Source organism: Lolium rigidum, chromosome 2, assembly GCF_022539505.1.
Source record: "Lolium rigidum isolate FL_2022 chromosome 2, APGP_CSIRO_Lrig_0.1, whole genome shotgun sequence".
In the NCBI taxonomy this organism is placed as follows: domain Eukaryota; kingdom Viridiplantae; phylum Streptophyta; class Magnoliopsida; order Poales; family Poaceae; genus Lolium; species Lolium rigidum.
Genome location: NC_061509.1, coordinates 101,380,874 through 101,395,441, shown reverse-complemented (window position 1 = coordinate 101,395,441; position 14,568 = coordinate 101,380,874). Strand labels below are relative to the sequence as shown.

General features: G+C 44.6%; 1 protein-coding gene and 1 pseudogene across 2 annotated transcripts; one reads left to right on the top strand and one right to left on the bottom strand.

The window, feature by feature from the left end:
* Positions 1 to 770: 770 nt before the first annotated feature.
* On the top strand, positions 771 to 8,479 carry LOC124692151 (peroxisomal fatty acid beta-oxidation multifunctional protein-like). Of its 2 annotated transcripts, XM_047225458.1 has the most exons (18): positions 772 to 912; positions 992 to 1,063; positions 1,798 to 1,860; positions 1,967 to 2,023; positions 2,153 to 2,220; positions 2,317 to 2,398; positions 2,505 to 2,560; positions 2,973 to 3,275; positions 3,696 to 3,782; positions 4,283 to 4,457; positions 4,604 to 4,725; positions 4,951 to 5,114; positions 5,592 to 5,846; positions 6,597 to 6,718; positions 6,850 to 6,971; positions 7,082 to 7,230; positions 7,952 to 8,090; positions 8,173 to 8,479. In XM_047225458.1, exons 1-18 carry the CDS (start codon positions 816 to 818, stop codon positions 8,218 to 8,220), a joined length of 2,181 nt encoding a protein of 726 aa, XP_047081414.1. In that variant the 5' UTR covers positions 772 to 815; the 3' UTR covers positions 8,221 to 8,479. The 2 variants fall into 2 exon arrangements, with proteins under 2 accessions (XP_047081413.1, XP_047081414.1); XM_047225457.1 differs by having other exon boundaries at positions 771 to 912; positions 1,967 to 2,220.
* Positions 8,480 to 10,653: 2,174 nt separating this feature from the next.
* Positions 10,654 to 12,931, bottom strand: LOC124689989 (annotated as a pseudogene).
* Between the last annotated feature and the right edge of the window lie 1,637 nt (positions 12,932 to 14,568).

Here is a 14,568-nt window from a genome sequence, read left to right as displayed (position 1 = left end):
TAGTCATCTCATGAGTCATGTGGCCTTCACCATGCTGTGATTATGTGAGGTACGTGTTCAGGCTGGTGGAGGGTAGTGCTCGCATGCAACCTAGGCAGGCATGTGGAGCATCCTACCAGCAGACTAGCTAGACTGGCTGCTAGCGAGAGGCATGCATGGCTCCACTGCTAGCTAGCTACGCGAGGAATCACTTCAGAAAGCGAGCTACGCATGCGGGAAAAAGCCAGCTACGTATGCGCTGGAGAAAGGCAGCTAGCATGCAGAAGCGCGCGCCAGGAGTGAGAACGACCGATGGCGTGACGCGCGATCGGTCGCCCGATTAGGAGTATTTTCCTTACTTTTATAGCTGTTTGCACTGTTGTTACTTACGGTTATTAGTAGATCGACAATTTTCTTTTAAAAAGTTAGTTAATTTACGAGAGGTTATCGAAATTAGGCATGATTTTATTTGCACAACAGGGGTGGCAATGTCTTTTTTGTCTCTCGCACGTGGAAAAGGAAAAGCTCACCTGCCACTGCTAGCTGACCGAACGGACACGTTTTCCGCCAAGCGAACCCACCGCGGGCTCACATCCGGCCCGGCCCGGCCCGATCCACCGATCCACCCACCGGCGACTGACTCCCCGTTGGTTCGTTCACACTCCCTCTACCTCTAGTCAGTCGTCTTCCCTTCCACCCGAGCAGAGCAGAGCTCGATCGATAAATAAAGGCGTGCAAGTTACTTCCGCTCGTACTCCCCAGCCTCTTCCAACTCTCCCCTCCCCCCTCTCCCTCTCCCGTCCACCGATCGATCCCTAGGCCCTCGCGCCGGAGCCATGGCGGGGTCGATCCGCGTCACCATGGACGTCGGCGCCGACGGCGTCGCGCTCATCACCATCTTCAACCCGCCCGTCAATGCCCTGCACCCCATCAGTGAGTCACCCACCGCCCTCCCCTCCCTCCCTTCCGTCCCTTCCTCTCCGCCGGGGGTCTAACTAGTTTCCCTGCGCAGTCATCCAGGGCCTAAAGGAGAAGTACGCGGAGGCCATGGATCGCGACGACGTCAAGGCCATCGTGCTCACCGGTCAGACTTCCTTCTGCCTCATCGATCCCCCCTCCTCCGCTCCCAGAATTTTTTTTATAAGAAGATGGTGGGATTTTGGTTTGTCTGATTGGGGATCGAATCGCTGCTGCTTTTTTTTTTGGCATGTTATTGTTACACGAACTGATGCTAGTTTTTGTTTCGCTGTGAAATTCGTCCAACGCCTAGCTATTTCTGGGTTTTGGGGGTTATCCTAGTATACACTACAGGATGGTTGTGGAGGTGTCGGCATCGCATCGTTTCATCTGTGCTGATGCCAGCCGTCTTATTCTTACTGGTTGGGTTGCTTCAGCTTTTTGTTTTGGCCTTGTTTGTTTTTAAGAATTAAGATGCTGGCCGGTGGGCTGAAATTGGGAATCTCGCTATCATAATATTTACTGAAGAGGAGCAAGTTAAGAAGGGGATTGCAGCTTTTTCTTTTTCTTATATAGATTTGGACTACTCCCCTGCTTCTGAACAGGACCCCCCAAAAAAGGGGGATCGACTGTTCTACGTTTTTCGGTTGGAAACATATATATCCTGACTCTATACACTATCTAGATGACTAACTTACCACAACAAAATGCATACTTCCTATTTCTTTCACTGCATGGAGGGGATTACTACACAGTTGTGCATTTGACGGATGTGGGCAAGGGGTTAAAAAAAAAATCAATTCATCAGGAAAGTTGTCACTTCTGACACTTGCTGTTACTATTTCCTTTGAACTCTTATAGGTGCCGCGGGGAAATTTTGCGGAGGCTTCGACATCAATGTCTTCACCATAGTTCAGGAGACCGGTAAGGGGGTGCCTTTATTCGTACGGTTGCCAAATCAATTACTCACAGCCTAGCTTCTTAGGACGTACTCTTTTCCCTTCTTTACACGCTGAACATGGTTTGGCAGGAGACTTATCGCATCTGCCTGATGTATCCGTTGAGCTCGTGTCAAATACGATGGAAGGTTCGGCATTCTTGTTGTTTCTTAGCTTGTTGCAGTTTCTCTTGTTCATGTATGATGGATCTCGTTTGGCTTCTCATTCGTATCGATACCAAGATCTGGGCCTTACTGTAATTGCCTGTTTGTATGCAGCGGGCAAAAAGCCTTCCGTTGCTGCCATTCAGGGCCTTGCTCTCGGTGGTGGTCTAGAGCTCACCATGGTCTGTCAGCTTTGCTGCTGTCCTGCTTAATATTTTTTACAGTGCCTTGAATCTGAACATAAGTTCTGTATATAACGTGAATGACTAATTCTTCAGGGTTGTCATGCTCGGATAGCTACCCCTGAAACTCAACTTGGATTGCCAGAGCTAACCCTTGGAGTCATGCCTGGATTTGGAGGTAAGGAACTAGGGATACATCTTTTTTTCTTCTTCTGAAAGCTTGAATTACTCGTGTTCGCATATTGGGTTCTGCCATCTCAAATTCTTTTTTTTACATCATTTAGGAACCCAGCGGCTGCCGAGGCTTGTAGGTCTGCCCAAAGCAATAGAAATGATGCTGGTGAGTCTAATCTGTCTTCTTCGTAAGTTCTACATTGACTAGCTATGTCAGATAAATTTTTGTGCCCAAATTTGAAAATATGTATGAACTAAACTGACCAGAATACATATAGTTTTTACTTGTTACAGTTCTGTGGATGGCTTCAGTTATATCCATTCATATCCAGTCGCGGTAGTTTATAGGGCTTCCAAAGAGCAATAAATTTTGAAAAAATAAACCATATTACCATAATAAGAATCCTGTTTTTCATATTAAAATCATTCTACATATATATACCATTGAACATATTGGGCACGCACTAATTTGTTTGAACCATCAGCGTAATTGTAATGATGTGCTCGACATTAAGTATCATACATTTTTCTTTCTTAATCCTATCATATAATTGAGGCGTTCATTATGATTCCTACAGCAATCGAAGTTCATTACCGCAAAGGAAGGCAAAGAACGTGGTCTTATTGATGCGCTTTGCTCCCCTGACGAGTTGATAAAAGTGGCACGCTTTTGGGCTCTGGAGATTGCAAATTATCGTAAACCTTGGACAAAATCTCTTGACAGAACAGATAAGCTTGGCTCACTGTCTGAAGCTCGTGCCGTGTTAAGTATGGCAAGACAGCAAGCAAAGAAGGTTGCAGGAAACTTGCCACAGCACCAGGCCTGCCTAGATGTTATTGAAGAAGGTGTACTATGTGGAGGCCAAGCTGGTGTACTGAAGGTTTGTATCTCCTATTCTCCACTTCTTTTAGTGTGGACACTTGTCACATATGCAGTTCTTTCAGCTAGTTTGGCACAGTACGTCACCAAATTTCTACAGATTGGACTAGTCTTATTGTGCTGATTGACCATTATACAAAAAAGTAAGGGAAGTATACTAGATGTGTGTGTGTGTGGACTTAATGTGAGAAAGTCTCTATGAAAAAGCAGGCCTGTCTCTACCGTGAGCCCTGCAGCAGAAGAGTTCAGTTTTTTTTGCTAAAATTTGCCTGACAGTTACGTTGGTATCAGTGCTGTGCTTGACTTACAAACAATCACAAACTTCCGTCTGGCGATGGAGAATAATTGTTTGTTTGCACTGTTATTTATTATTCCTTATACATGTGTTTACTGAATATACCTAAATGCCTAAATGATGCAGGAAGCCAATGTTTTCAAGGAGTTGGTACTAGCACCAACAGCAAGGTCACTTGTACATGTATTTTTTGCCCAACGTTCCACCACAAAGGTTGTATTCCAAAGTGAATTTTTTTGTTTACCTTTTCCTTTCCTGATTTACTTTCCATGCGTTGTCACTCTTAATTTTGCACCAAATAATTAGCCTAACTTGGAAATAGTTGCACTGCTTTTGATTTTGTTTATAAATGGTTATGATGCCTATCAGCAAATCATTCCTAAAATTTATACGTACCAATGGAGAACACAGGACAAACTTTTAACTTCATGCTTAGTGTAACCTTTTCCCCTTCTTTTCTTTGTGACCCAAATTAGCTTCAAATCCATTTATCTGTGGATGTGCTTATTTTGTTGGTAATTAAACTACCATGCAAGCAGACCATGTTACAGAGTTCGTTAGTAATATGCTCAAATTTTAGTATGCTATATGTGAACAAACTAAAGCTAAATTTCTGCAAGGACGTCATTCAATGCGTCGATGTTTGTTTTGCCCCATTATGTTATTTATATCCTGGTACCACTGTCTGACTCTTTGCAGTTGATTTGTTGTAGGTGCCAGGCGTCACTGATATTCAGCTCAAACCTAGGCAAATAAGAAAAGTTGCTGTTATTGGTGGTGGTCTCATGGGCTCTGGAATTGCAACAGCCCTTCTTGTCGGCAACATATCTGTTGTCCTCAAGGAAGTAAATGCTCAATTTCTGCAAAGGGGACAAAAAACAATAGCAGGTATATTTTTGTTAAATTACTGCTGCATTTCTTATGAATATATATTTCCAATGATACTTGGATTTTGTTTCATCCTTGATGTATTATTGAAACATGAAGTTATCATAAATGTTGTTACTGATCAGCAGCAATCATTGTTTGGACAGGAAATCTTGAAGGCCTTGTTAAAAGAGGCTCATTGACCAAGGATAAGATGAACAAAGCGATATCACTTCTGAAGGGTGCACTGGATTATGAAGATTTCAAGGATGTTGATATGGTTATTGAGGTAGTTCTCGTATTAGTTCGTAATTTTAACAAGACAAATGTATGGTGCAAATTATTTGGGGCTCCTTCCTCTAGTATCTAGAACAGCTGCTCATGAGATTATAGTGCATTAATGAATCTTATGAAGGTTCCCATAAAATATCATCTTGGGAATTTAAATAGATAAGTATGTTTTGCACATACTTGTTTTTCAGGTTCTTACACCACTTATCTCCTTTTCTTGTAGGCTGTTATAGAGAAGGTTCCATTGAAGCAGTCCATATTTGCTGACCTCGAGAAAGTGTGCCCACCACATTGCATACTTGCATCGAACACGTCCACCATCGATTTGAATGTTGTCGGCGAGAAGACAAATGCTCAAGATAGAATTATAGGGGCACATTTTTTCAGGTTTGTTATGTCTTTTGAGTTATGATTTTAGAACGTACTGAAAACTAGCAGTGTATGAACTTAAGGAGTGCACATTTGACCTGCATCACGGTGCTGAAACATTACATATCACATCAGTACATCACAAAAAATCAATAACAACGCATGCTAGCATGTAAGTTTTGAATCCCTGACACCATGCTTACCAATTTAACTTCATGCGTCTAATTGAAGATGTGGAATCAAACTTAATATTCGTAGAACGGGATTTAATGATTATGCTAAGAGCGAAAATATCCAGAGTGAGCACCCTCCTGATTTGATGGTTATGGAACACTGATTCTATTTGAATACGAAACAAAATGTTGTATAAGTATTATGGACGTGGGATGGAAATAAATACTCTGCTTACACTTTACTTGTATGGGTGTTATATCAGACCTTCACACGTTATTTTTTTATGGAGAAGGCACATTGCTAATGCTATGCTATTTACAGCCCTGCTCATATTATGCCCTTGCTTGAAATTGTCCGGACGGAGAAGACATCACCACAAGCTATACTTGATCTCATCACAGTTGGGAAAATAATAAAGAAAGTTCCGGTTGTGGTGGGCAACTGCACAGGCTTTGCAGTAAATCGTACATTTTTCCCTTACACACAAGGTGCTCAGCTTCTAGTTAGTCTTGGCATTGATCTTTTCAGAATTGATCGATTGATAAACAGCTTCGGCATGCCAATGGGACCTTTCCAGTAAGTACTCCGGCTCTGCTATCATGACTATGTGCAACCACTGCCAATTGTCTTAACTTAAGTTCCTCCTGTGCATGAACAAACAAAATGTCCCCAGTCAACTGGCCACATATCTTTTTATATTTGATAAAAAGAATGTCCCAGCAGGCCAGCATCATGCTCTTTTCTTCAATTGCCTAGTATAATTTTATGGTTCATTTGGGCATGAAGTTGTGACAAATCAGAGGCAACCCAGTTCAGGGCGCTTTTAGTATAATTTTATGGTTCACTTGAGCATGAAGTTGTGATAATAGTACAGCCTCTAGAATAGAAGGCGTTCCCTTGGAATGCTTGCAATGAAACAATTTGAACATCAACAATATCTTCACAAATATTTAATATCAAACATTTTTTCAAACAATGTTATGATTTTATATTGTTTTACAAATAAATTAAATAGAAATTGTTTGAGCTCTGTTCTGCTTTAGAGACCATGTCAACGTCAAAACATTAAGTAACTTGATATGACCATCGATAAATCATTCTCTTGAGCTTTCTGAATTTGGGATTTAACCACCATCTGGAAAACAATTAACTCATGTTTAACCATCTTCCAGATATGCTTGCTGTGGCTTAGCTAGCTCATTACAATTAGTGCCCAGGCATCATTCATTGGCTATTTTGTGTTTAAAAAAAATCATCGACTGTTTCAAATTTTGTGATCATGGTTCACATCATTTCTTATGCTTATCCCTTTCCACTCCTCTGCAGACTCCAAGACGTCGCTGGATATGGAGTAGCCTTGGCAGTAAAGGAAATCTATGCAGCTGCCTTTGGAACACGGAATTTTGAGTCTGGTCTAGTGGATTTGATGGCAGAGAATGGGCGGCAGGGTATGCTTCTGAACCTGATTTTGCTCCTGCTATGGGTCACAGACAATAGGATGGGATGAGATGAGACCAACTATTACCGCACCATTTCACTATATATTACTTTAACAATTGAAGTCCCTGTTATTTTACAGGAAAGATCAACGGAAAAGGTTATTACATTTATGAGAAGGGTGCGAAGCCAAAGCCCGACCCTAGTATTCAACCTGTGATTGACGAGTACCGAAGACGTGCAAAGACAATGCCGGGTGGAAAGGTTCCTATTCCTCATTCGAACATTTTTTCTACGTGTATAGAGTTGTCATGCTATGTCCTTTGTTACCGGAAGGTTTTCCTGATATGTCTGACACATCATGTTTCTTGCAGCCTGTTACTTTATCAGATCAAGATATATTGGAGATGGTTTTCTTTCCAGTTGTTAATGAGGCATGCAGGGTCATGGATGAAAATGTTGTGATCAGGGCTTCCGATCTTGATATTGCATCTGTCCTTGGGATGGGCTTTCCCAAGTACAGGTAGGCGGCTACTGCTTATTTCTAACTGTGTCTTAAATCCTAACTAACCAGTGACAATTTGTGTTAATATGATTAAATTAGATATACAAGCTGAGATTGTACTGCTGGTTGTATGCTATACAACTTATGAACCTAATTTTATCCTTACATAGGCTTGTACTTTCTCTCATACTATATCACAATGGATCGTAAGGCTCATTTAGCGGTTTGCTGAACGGTGTTGTACTGAACTTCCCGAGTTTAATCCTTACATAGGCTTGCATTTTCTCTCATATATCACAGTGGATCGTAAGGCTCATTTAGCAGTTTGCTGAACTTATATTGTAATCAGTTGTGTAGAAGTAACCAACAATGCAGACAAAAATTGATTAGCCAAACAAAAAAGAAGCTAAATGCCTGTTGGAAAAGCTAGATTATTAATCCAGCTGAATGCCGAACGCAGCCAAGCGCTGATAAATTTTCGCCTATCACTTAAGGTTAGCACATCAGCTAAATCGCCACATCTGAGGAACTTCGGCAGTTCTGCTAAGTTTAGCTGAGGGCACTCAAGCAGTTTTTAGCTTACATAAATATAACCTATAATTTAGTCAATGTAGGTACAGTCCCTGTTAGTAGTACTCCTCTGTGCAACATGTATTCCCCCATTATTAATATTGTTTGTGGAAGGAGGTGTAGTGGTTACTTTGGACTATTGATTGTAATCTGTACTCTCTTATTGAAGGGGTGGCCTCATCTTCTGGGCTGATACTGTTGGAGCATCATATATTTGTTCAAAGCTTAGCAAGTGGTCTGAAACTTATGGTGACTTCTTCAAACCATCTTCTTACTTGGAAGAGCGAGCAAAAAGCGGCAGGGCACTGGTACAACACTCTCTCTCAAGTTGGATTTTAAAACGTGTCCCGTACTGTGCATCTTGTACTAACGATTTCACAATCTCTGCAGGGTGCTCCACGCGTGGCTCAGAAAGATTCTACGAGGTCACGCATGTAAGGTGCGGCTGTTTAACACCTGGCAGAGTTGCTTGAACAGCATCGAAACTGCTGTCGAGACATAGGTGGGAAGTGTAGTCTCAGACATCCCATTATGTTCACGTTTTCGTACTCGGGCTGCTATGACAATCAGAATAATAAATGTGTAAGCATACTTTTCTGATTGTAATTTCCATGCCTCATTATTGTAACTGTATGGTACTGTGATTTCTGTCGCAAGTAGTAGAATAAAATCAATAAATAGTGATGCGTTTGTCAAAGAGCATGGCACAAATCTTGTTGCACAACACAGGGTTGGGCATCAGACCTGGCGTGACTACGCTTTTCTTTTTTTCTATTTGGGGGCTTTCCCGACCCAAGAATCTCACAAAGATCCCTACCTAAGCGCACCCGCGTGTGTGAAAGTACTGAAGTGAAAGTTTCTCTGCCTATGTACAAGAAAGTTTGCACTTCAGAGGTGCAAGAGAACTCCATATAGCTTATGCATGCTGAATTTGATGTTACCCTGACACAAGATATCCCTGAGGCTACACCTTTCCAGGTGAATTTTTCTGGCACCTGACCATCTCTGTTAACTCCCTTGATCTCCTGCCATGCCACAGCCTGACACATTGGATGCAACCGTCAATCGTCAGTGTCACTGCAATGTCCGTGATCCACTTGTTATCCATCAGCGCATCCACCACTAGCCTGCTGTTTTTACATCTGGTGGTTTACTAGATCAGTCACGGCTGGAGCAATTTCCTCAGCTGTGCGTCCATTTATCCAGCGATTCCTCCAAAACTTGATGCAGGTCTACCCCTGATAGCAGGTCTACCCCTGCTTCCACCGTGGTGAGAACTAACTTTTTCATAAAGTTACCCACGCTACCACCGATAAGTCATACCGTTTCGATTTCTCCCGCCCCGAGCGAAACAACACCCTCGTCTCTAGCCCATTTAGGCCTAGTTCGGTTTCAGTGGAAGTAATCCACTGGTGAAATTAAACCGCCGTGTAATTGGGTGAACCCCCTCTCTCCACCCAAATCCCTGCAGGTATATTAAAACACTGCCTGTTCTTGTCGTTCGGTTGGTTGGAAAGCTGGCTCGACCAGGCACTCTCACCGATTTATCGCCATGACCAGATCGCTGAGCACTTGCCCTCCTCCTCCACCGCTCCGTCACCAGCCTAGCGCCTTTCCGGGAAAGCGCCAACACCACCATCGATAGCCGAGCGTCCCTCACGATGCGGCCGCGGCCAGGGTCGGAGACGGAGAAGATGAAGACGGCGGCAGCGGTTCTGGCCGACGCGGGTCGATTGCTTCGGCTGGGTGAGCAAGTGAACGATGGAGATTATCATGGACAACATGGCTGAGCTCGGTGTGGACGACAACCATGGGAACGCGGAGCACGCCGGCGACTGCGTGAACCGAATGCCAATCACGTTCTAGCTTCGCAGAGCGGGCCGCCGCCGGATGCAGGGGAGGGACGGGCTGCTGCGGGACCGGTCGATGCAGGAGACTAGGCACCAGGGCGGCAGATGTCGCCGACGGGGGCTTCGTCGGAGACAGCGTAGATCAAGGTCGCCGCCCAGCTATCGCATCTGGGGATTTCATCCACGGGTGGAGGCACGATGTTTTTAACCCCCGTGGAATTGATAGATTCGACGGGTTTTCGGCCAGGGATTGAACCCGGCCGGGTATAACCGAACGCGGAAAGTTGGTTGGACCGAGATTTCATCCCCGCCGGGTTGATTCCCGTGAAACCCGGCCAATCCTCTCGGGGAATGGGATAACCGAACGAGGCCTTACAGTTTGCCAAACAACTTTCTGCTTTCCCACAGTTTTCTTCTCAGAACAGCTTTCCCATAGCTCACAGTTCACAAAAACTTTTACAGAATATACAACAGAGCCAAACATACCCTTAACCACTCCAATCCCACTCTTAGCGCCAATCCTGACCACCATAGCACAAAGGCTTGCATATGTTTTCCCAGGTTTAAAGTTTAAACGGCAGGCTCTTTGCTGCTACTAACCTACTACCGGTGATGGGTTGATGGACTTTCGGCGCCTTAATTTGCCTACATGGTAGTACCTTTCGCTACTCAGATGTTGTTTCGTTGACTTGCTCATTCTCTTCAGATTCAACAAACCCAATTACTTACCTCGAGATCCTTAGAGTACATTGTCAAATTACACAAGTATATGAAAGTGAAAATTGGAGGCAACTCTGGTATCGGTCTCATTTTATATACATCATATATGCAAGTTAATAAACTACAATATATACAACCGATTAAACATGTAAAACAATTTGTCATGTTCATAGTGCCCTGACCAATTTTTCGATACACGTATATACACAAGTGGTGCTTAATTAATAAATGTTATCAAGCACCACACCACCAATAAATTATATTCAGCCTTTTCCATCCTAAATTCGTCTGTTGAGAGTGATCACTTGAACTGCAATTTGCTCGCAAATGTCTGTCCAAATTTCCATCCACCCGTCACGACATTTTTGAACTCGATCGTCTGCCCATCCGTGATAGTAACTCCGAAAGAGAGCATTTTCCCGGTGAGATAGGTTCCAGACTGCCGATTAGCGCCCAGTTACGGGACATCGGCAACCAGTCGTTTGAATCGGAGCTTTTGATATCCATGGACTTTATCGAACCGGCACCCGCAACGTTCATCACAGTAACTAGGTTGAAGTAATCGTGACCAAGCATCCTGAACCGCACCCCGCCCTTCTTCACGCATGGAACCCTACAGAAATTTATTATTATTATTATTATTATTATTATTATTATTATTATTATTATTACTATTATCTATCAACTTTAACCAACAGTTGTAGAAGCATGATAAAGTGACAAGAAACAACTCATACCTCTGGTACATTACGGGGATGATGCCACCCTTATAGACGCCAATCTTCTCCCATGCGGGTTGCGCCATGTCGAAGTGCGGCCTCGGAAGGTTGCACCATCCGCCGTTGTCATTGGGGAGCGCATCGTTAGGAGGGCATAGATTCGTGGCTGTGATCGTCACCGTAACTCCGGGTTTGCAGAAGGCTGGGTCCGCCCGCTTGCGGTCGCAGGCGATCTTGTAGCACTGCCCGCACGAGGCGCCGTCGTCGAACAGCACCGTGCTCAGCGCCGCCGTCCGCGTTCCATACCCCGCCGAGTAGAGGTTGTCGTACCCGCACGCTCCGCCTAAGTTTCGCAAATGCTTTTAGCGCGTGCAGGCAACACGATATACGTAGAACTGAATTTGCATATGAAGAGTGTGTAATAGGGAGCTAGTAGCTAGTTACCCATGGTGCCGGCGGCGTCGGCGCCGCCGTAGAACGTCGCGTTCGCCCTCAGCCACTTGACCGGTGCTTTGTCCGCGGCCACGGCCAGCCCACAGCAGGCGAACGTGAGCAACGCCACAGCGATAGCTGGAGCTGGTGCCATACCTATATCTGTCGATGGAGGATGCCCCTGGAAAACTGACGAACTTAGCTGTACCGTAGTAGGTGAACTTCTTTCTAGTCTGCAGGAAACTGTGAGTTCTTGCTTATGTGCTTGTTCGTGTGTTTGACTGGCTGTGTGATGATCTTGTGATGATTTCTCTCGATCTGTATGTGTATATATAGCTTTGCATATAGCTTTACTACTCCGATTCTAGGAGGGAGGGGACTCAGCAAAAGTCATCGCGAATGCGTGCACATGTGCAGCCGCACCATGGCTTACGGCCGAATCCGACGATTATATGTACGCGCAGACACGTATGTTTTTGTATCACTAGTTAACTACTGATCTTTGCTTGACACTTTCTGAAGAAATGGCCGGCGTTTTGAGATTTCCAATTAAGTTTGCTTGACGATATCTCACTTTCAGGGACGATATTTGCTTTGCTTCTCTGACGGCTACTTTTAGGATTACTTCCATGTTAGCGTTCGCATCCTGTCTACGAAAGGATGTCGTCCCGTACGTTTCTTGAATCGTACAGATCATCTTGCGCTGCACCTGGTCCTCAACATCGTGGGCGCCCATCATCATGTAATGATTAGACCCTGAAGAAACATTGGGTTATCGTCAAGGGAGATCTATATGTAGAGAGAGTCGAGTTCATCGCGCCGTCAGGATGCATGATCTATCTCTTATCGTCTATTTAAGTAATTCGTAGGTCGTCGGGAGCTGGCAGCATATTTTCTTTCGATAAACAACAATATACTGAGTGTACATGCAACCAAGTTACTATGTAGAAAAATACAAAGGACGAGGCTCACTCGACAGGTAATTCTCAGTCGACTAACGTCATGGCTGGTACGGTTTCAACATTAATTGTGTTGCCAGAAATAGTGATTAATGCACCGTTGGTCATCCACGATGAGTAATGAATTCTCATAAAAGCACTTTTATTCCCATAAAAACCGATTCTACTGCCGCCTCCAACATGGCAACGGCTTTTGGGTGAGCTATCTCTAGCTTTCCTCAGACCTACCTTGACCTTCCCCTCTCCACTCACAAGCTTCATTTGGCCGACTTTAACCCCATTTTGACCAAAAGCGACATGCGCCTATCTGGGTGGCGTGGTCGCTCCCTCCCTATCGGGGGGCGCCAACTCGGTTCTCACTTCTATGTTGTCCCATGCTATAAGTGCCGGTCTCCTTCTTGATGGTATCATCGAAGCCATTGACAAGAGGCGCCGAGCTTTCCTTTGGATCGGTGAGGAATCTTGTCATGGTGGCCACTGTAAAGTGGCATGGTCTGAAGTTTCCACCCCAAAGAATCTTGGGGGACTTGGGGTTCTTTCCATCCTCGCTCAAAACTCTGCGCTTCTCTCAAAATTCCTCTTCAAACTACACTCGGACTCCTTGGCCCCCTGGGCCTGCTGGTTTCGTCGACAATATGGTTGGTCTACCTCTCACGACTTGGAAGATCGACACTATCTTGACACCCCCATTTGGAAAAATATTATTGCCGGCCTTGCCTCCTTTGGCTCCATTTCCAAAGTCCCCATTGGAAATGGCTCATCCACTTCTTTTTGGTCGGATCGCTGGCTTGGCAACACTCCCCTCTCGGAGCGCTTCCCCGTCCTTTTTTCCCACTCCGTTAGGAAAACGCTTGTGTCCCCTTCATACTTAGCTCTGGCATCCTGAGGACCACGCTTGTCCAGTGCTTCCTTGGGCGAACTCCTCACGTTAACCTACGAATGCGGCTATGTGGTTCTGCTTCCCGATGTTCCGACAAACGTGTGAGCCACCTCTCTAATAGTGCGTTCTCGAAGAAGTCTTTATATGCCAATTATTTTCAGCATTTGCAGGTAGATGTCTTGGCAGATAAGGTCTGGAGAAATGCGGCTCACCTGAGGTGCAAGATTTTCTGCTAGCTTGCTAAGCGTCATCGCCTCCCCACAAATGAGAGACGCTTCCGGCACCGTCTTACAACCTCCGTCTCATGTCCCTTTTGGTGATCAAGATGAAGACACCGACCACCTGCTCCTCCATTGTCCTCGGGCACGCGAAGTTTGGACGTGGTCTTCCCTCATTTCAGCTCCACCCTGCCGAGCTTGGATGAGTTATGGTCTCGTCGCTGCTGCTCTTCCGAGGACTCTACCATCCTCACCGCTGTCACTTGGAATATTTTGAAGCGAAGAAATGCACTGATCTTCACCTCTCTGATGAGAGCCTCGATGTGGTAGTCCGCAGATGTATTTAGGATGTTCGCCTTTGGGTTTTCTGCTGTATTAACCCCTCCTCCTCCTCTCTTGTAAATTCATGATGTAATGGTTATGATCCCCCAGATTCTCCCCCTCCCCCTCCCACCTCTTCTCTCAGTCCTCTAAAACTTTGTAATGGATCATATTCGCGCCTTGGGAGTTCTTTTTATGTGATGTTCAGGCCGGCGTAAGCCCGCCGTAGTCCCGCTAAAAAAATGTTATACATTGGTCACTTAAGTGTCAAAGATGAGCAAAACAATCAAAATGGTGCCAACCAGGTAAAGTGGTGCTTACTTGTCGAGTTGAGGAACATAGATGGGATGATGATATTCAGAAGCCCTCGCCTCAACTTCCACCAGCGTTGAGTCCATGTAAGGTTCATGGCAAGCAAAGAGAAGAACCAGAGCAATTGTCAACATATGATGATGGCATTTTCAGGTTGGAGCAAGGAGAGAAAGCTGATGAAGGAGAGCAAGCTTAATAAGAAGATTTTGAGGATGAAGAAGTTGTGACTGCAAGAATTAATAAGAGACATCAGATTCAAACACATACTTTGTTGATTCTGAGTATGATATGCAAGATGGGGACGATGAACATTACGCAAAGAATAATGATGTTGGGTGAAAGTTGATCTGCTTGACAAGGGAAAGTTCATGTAAA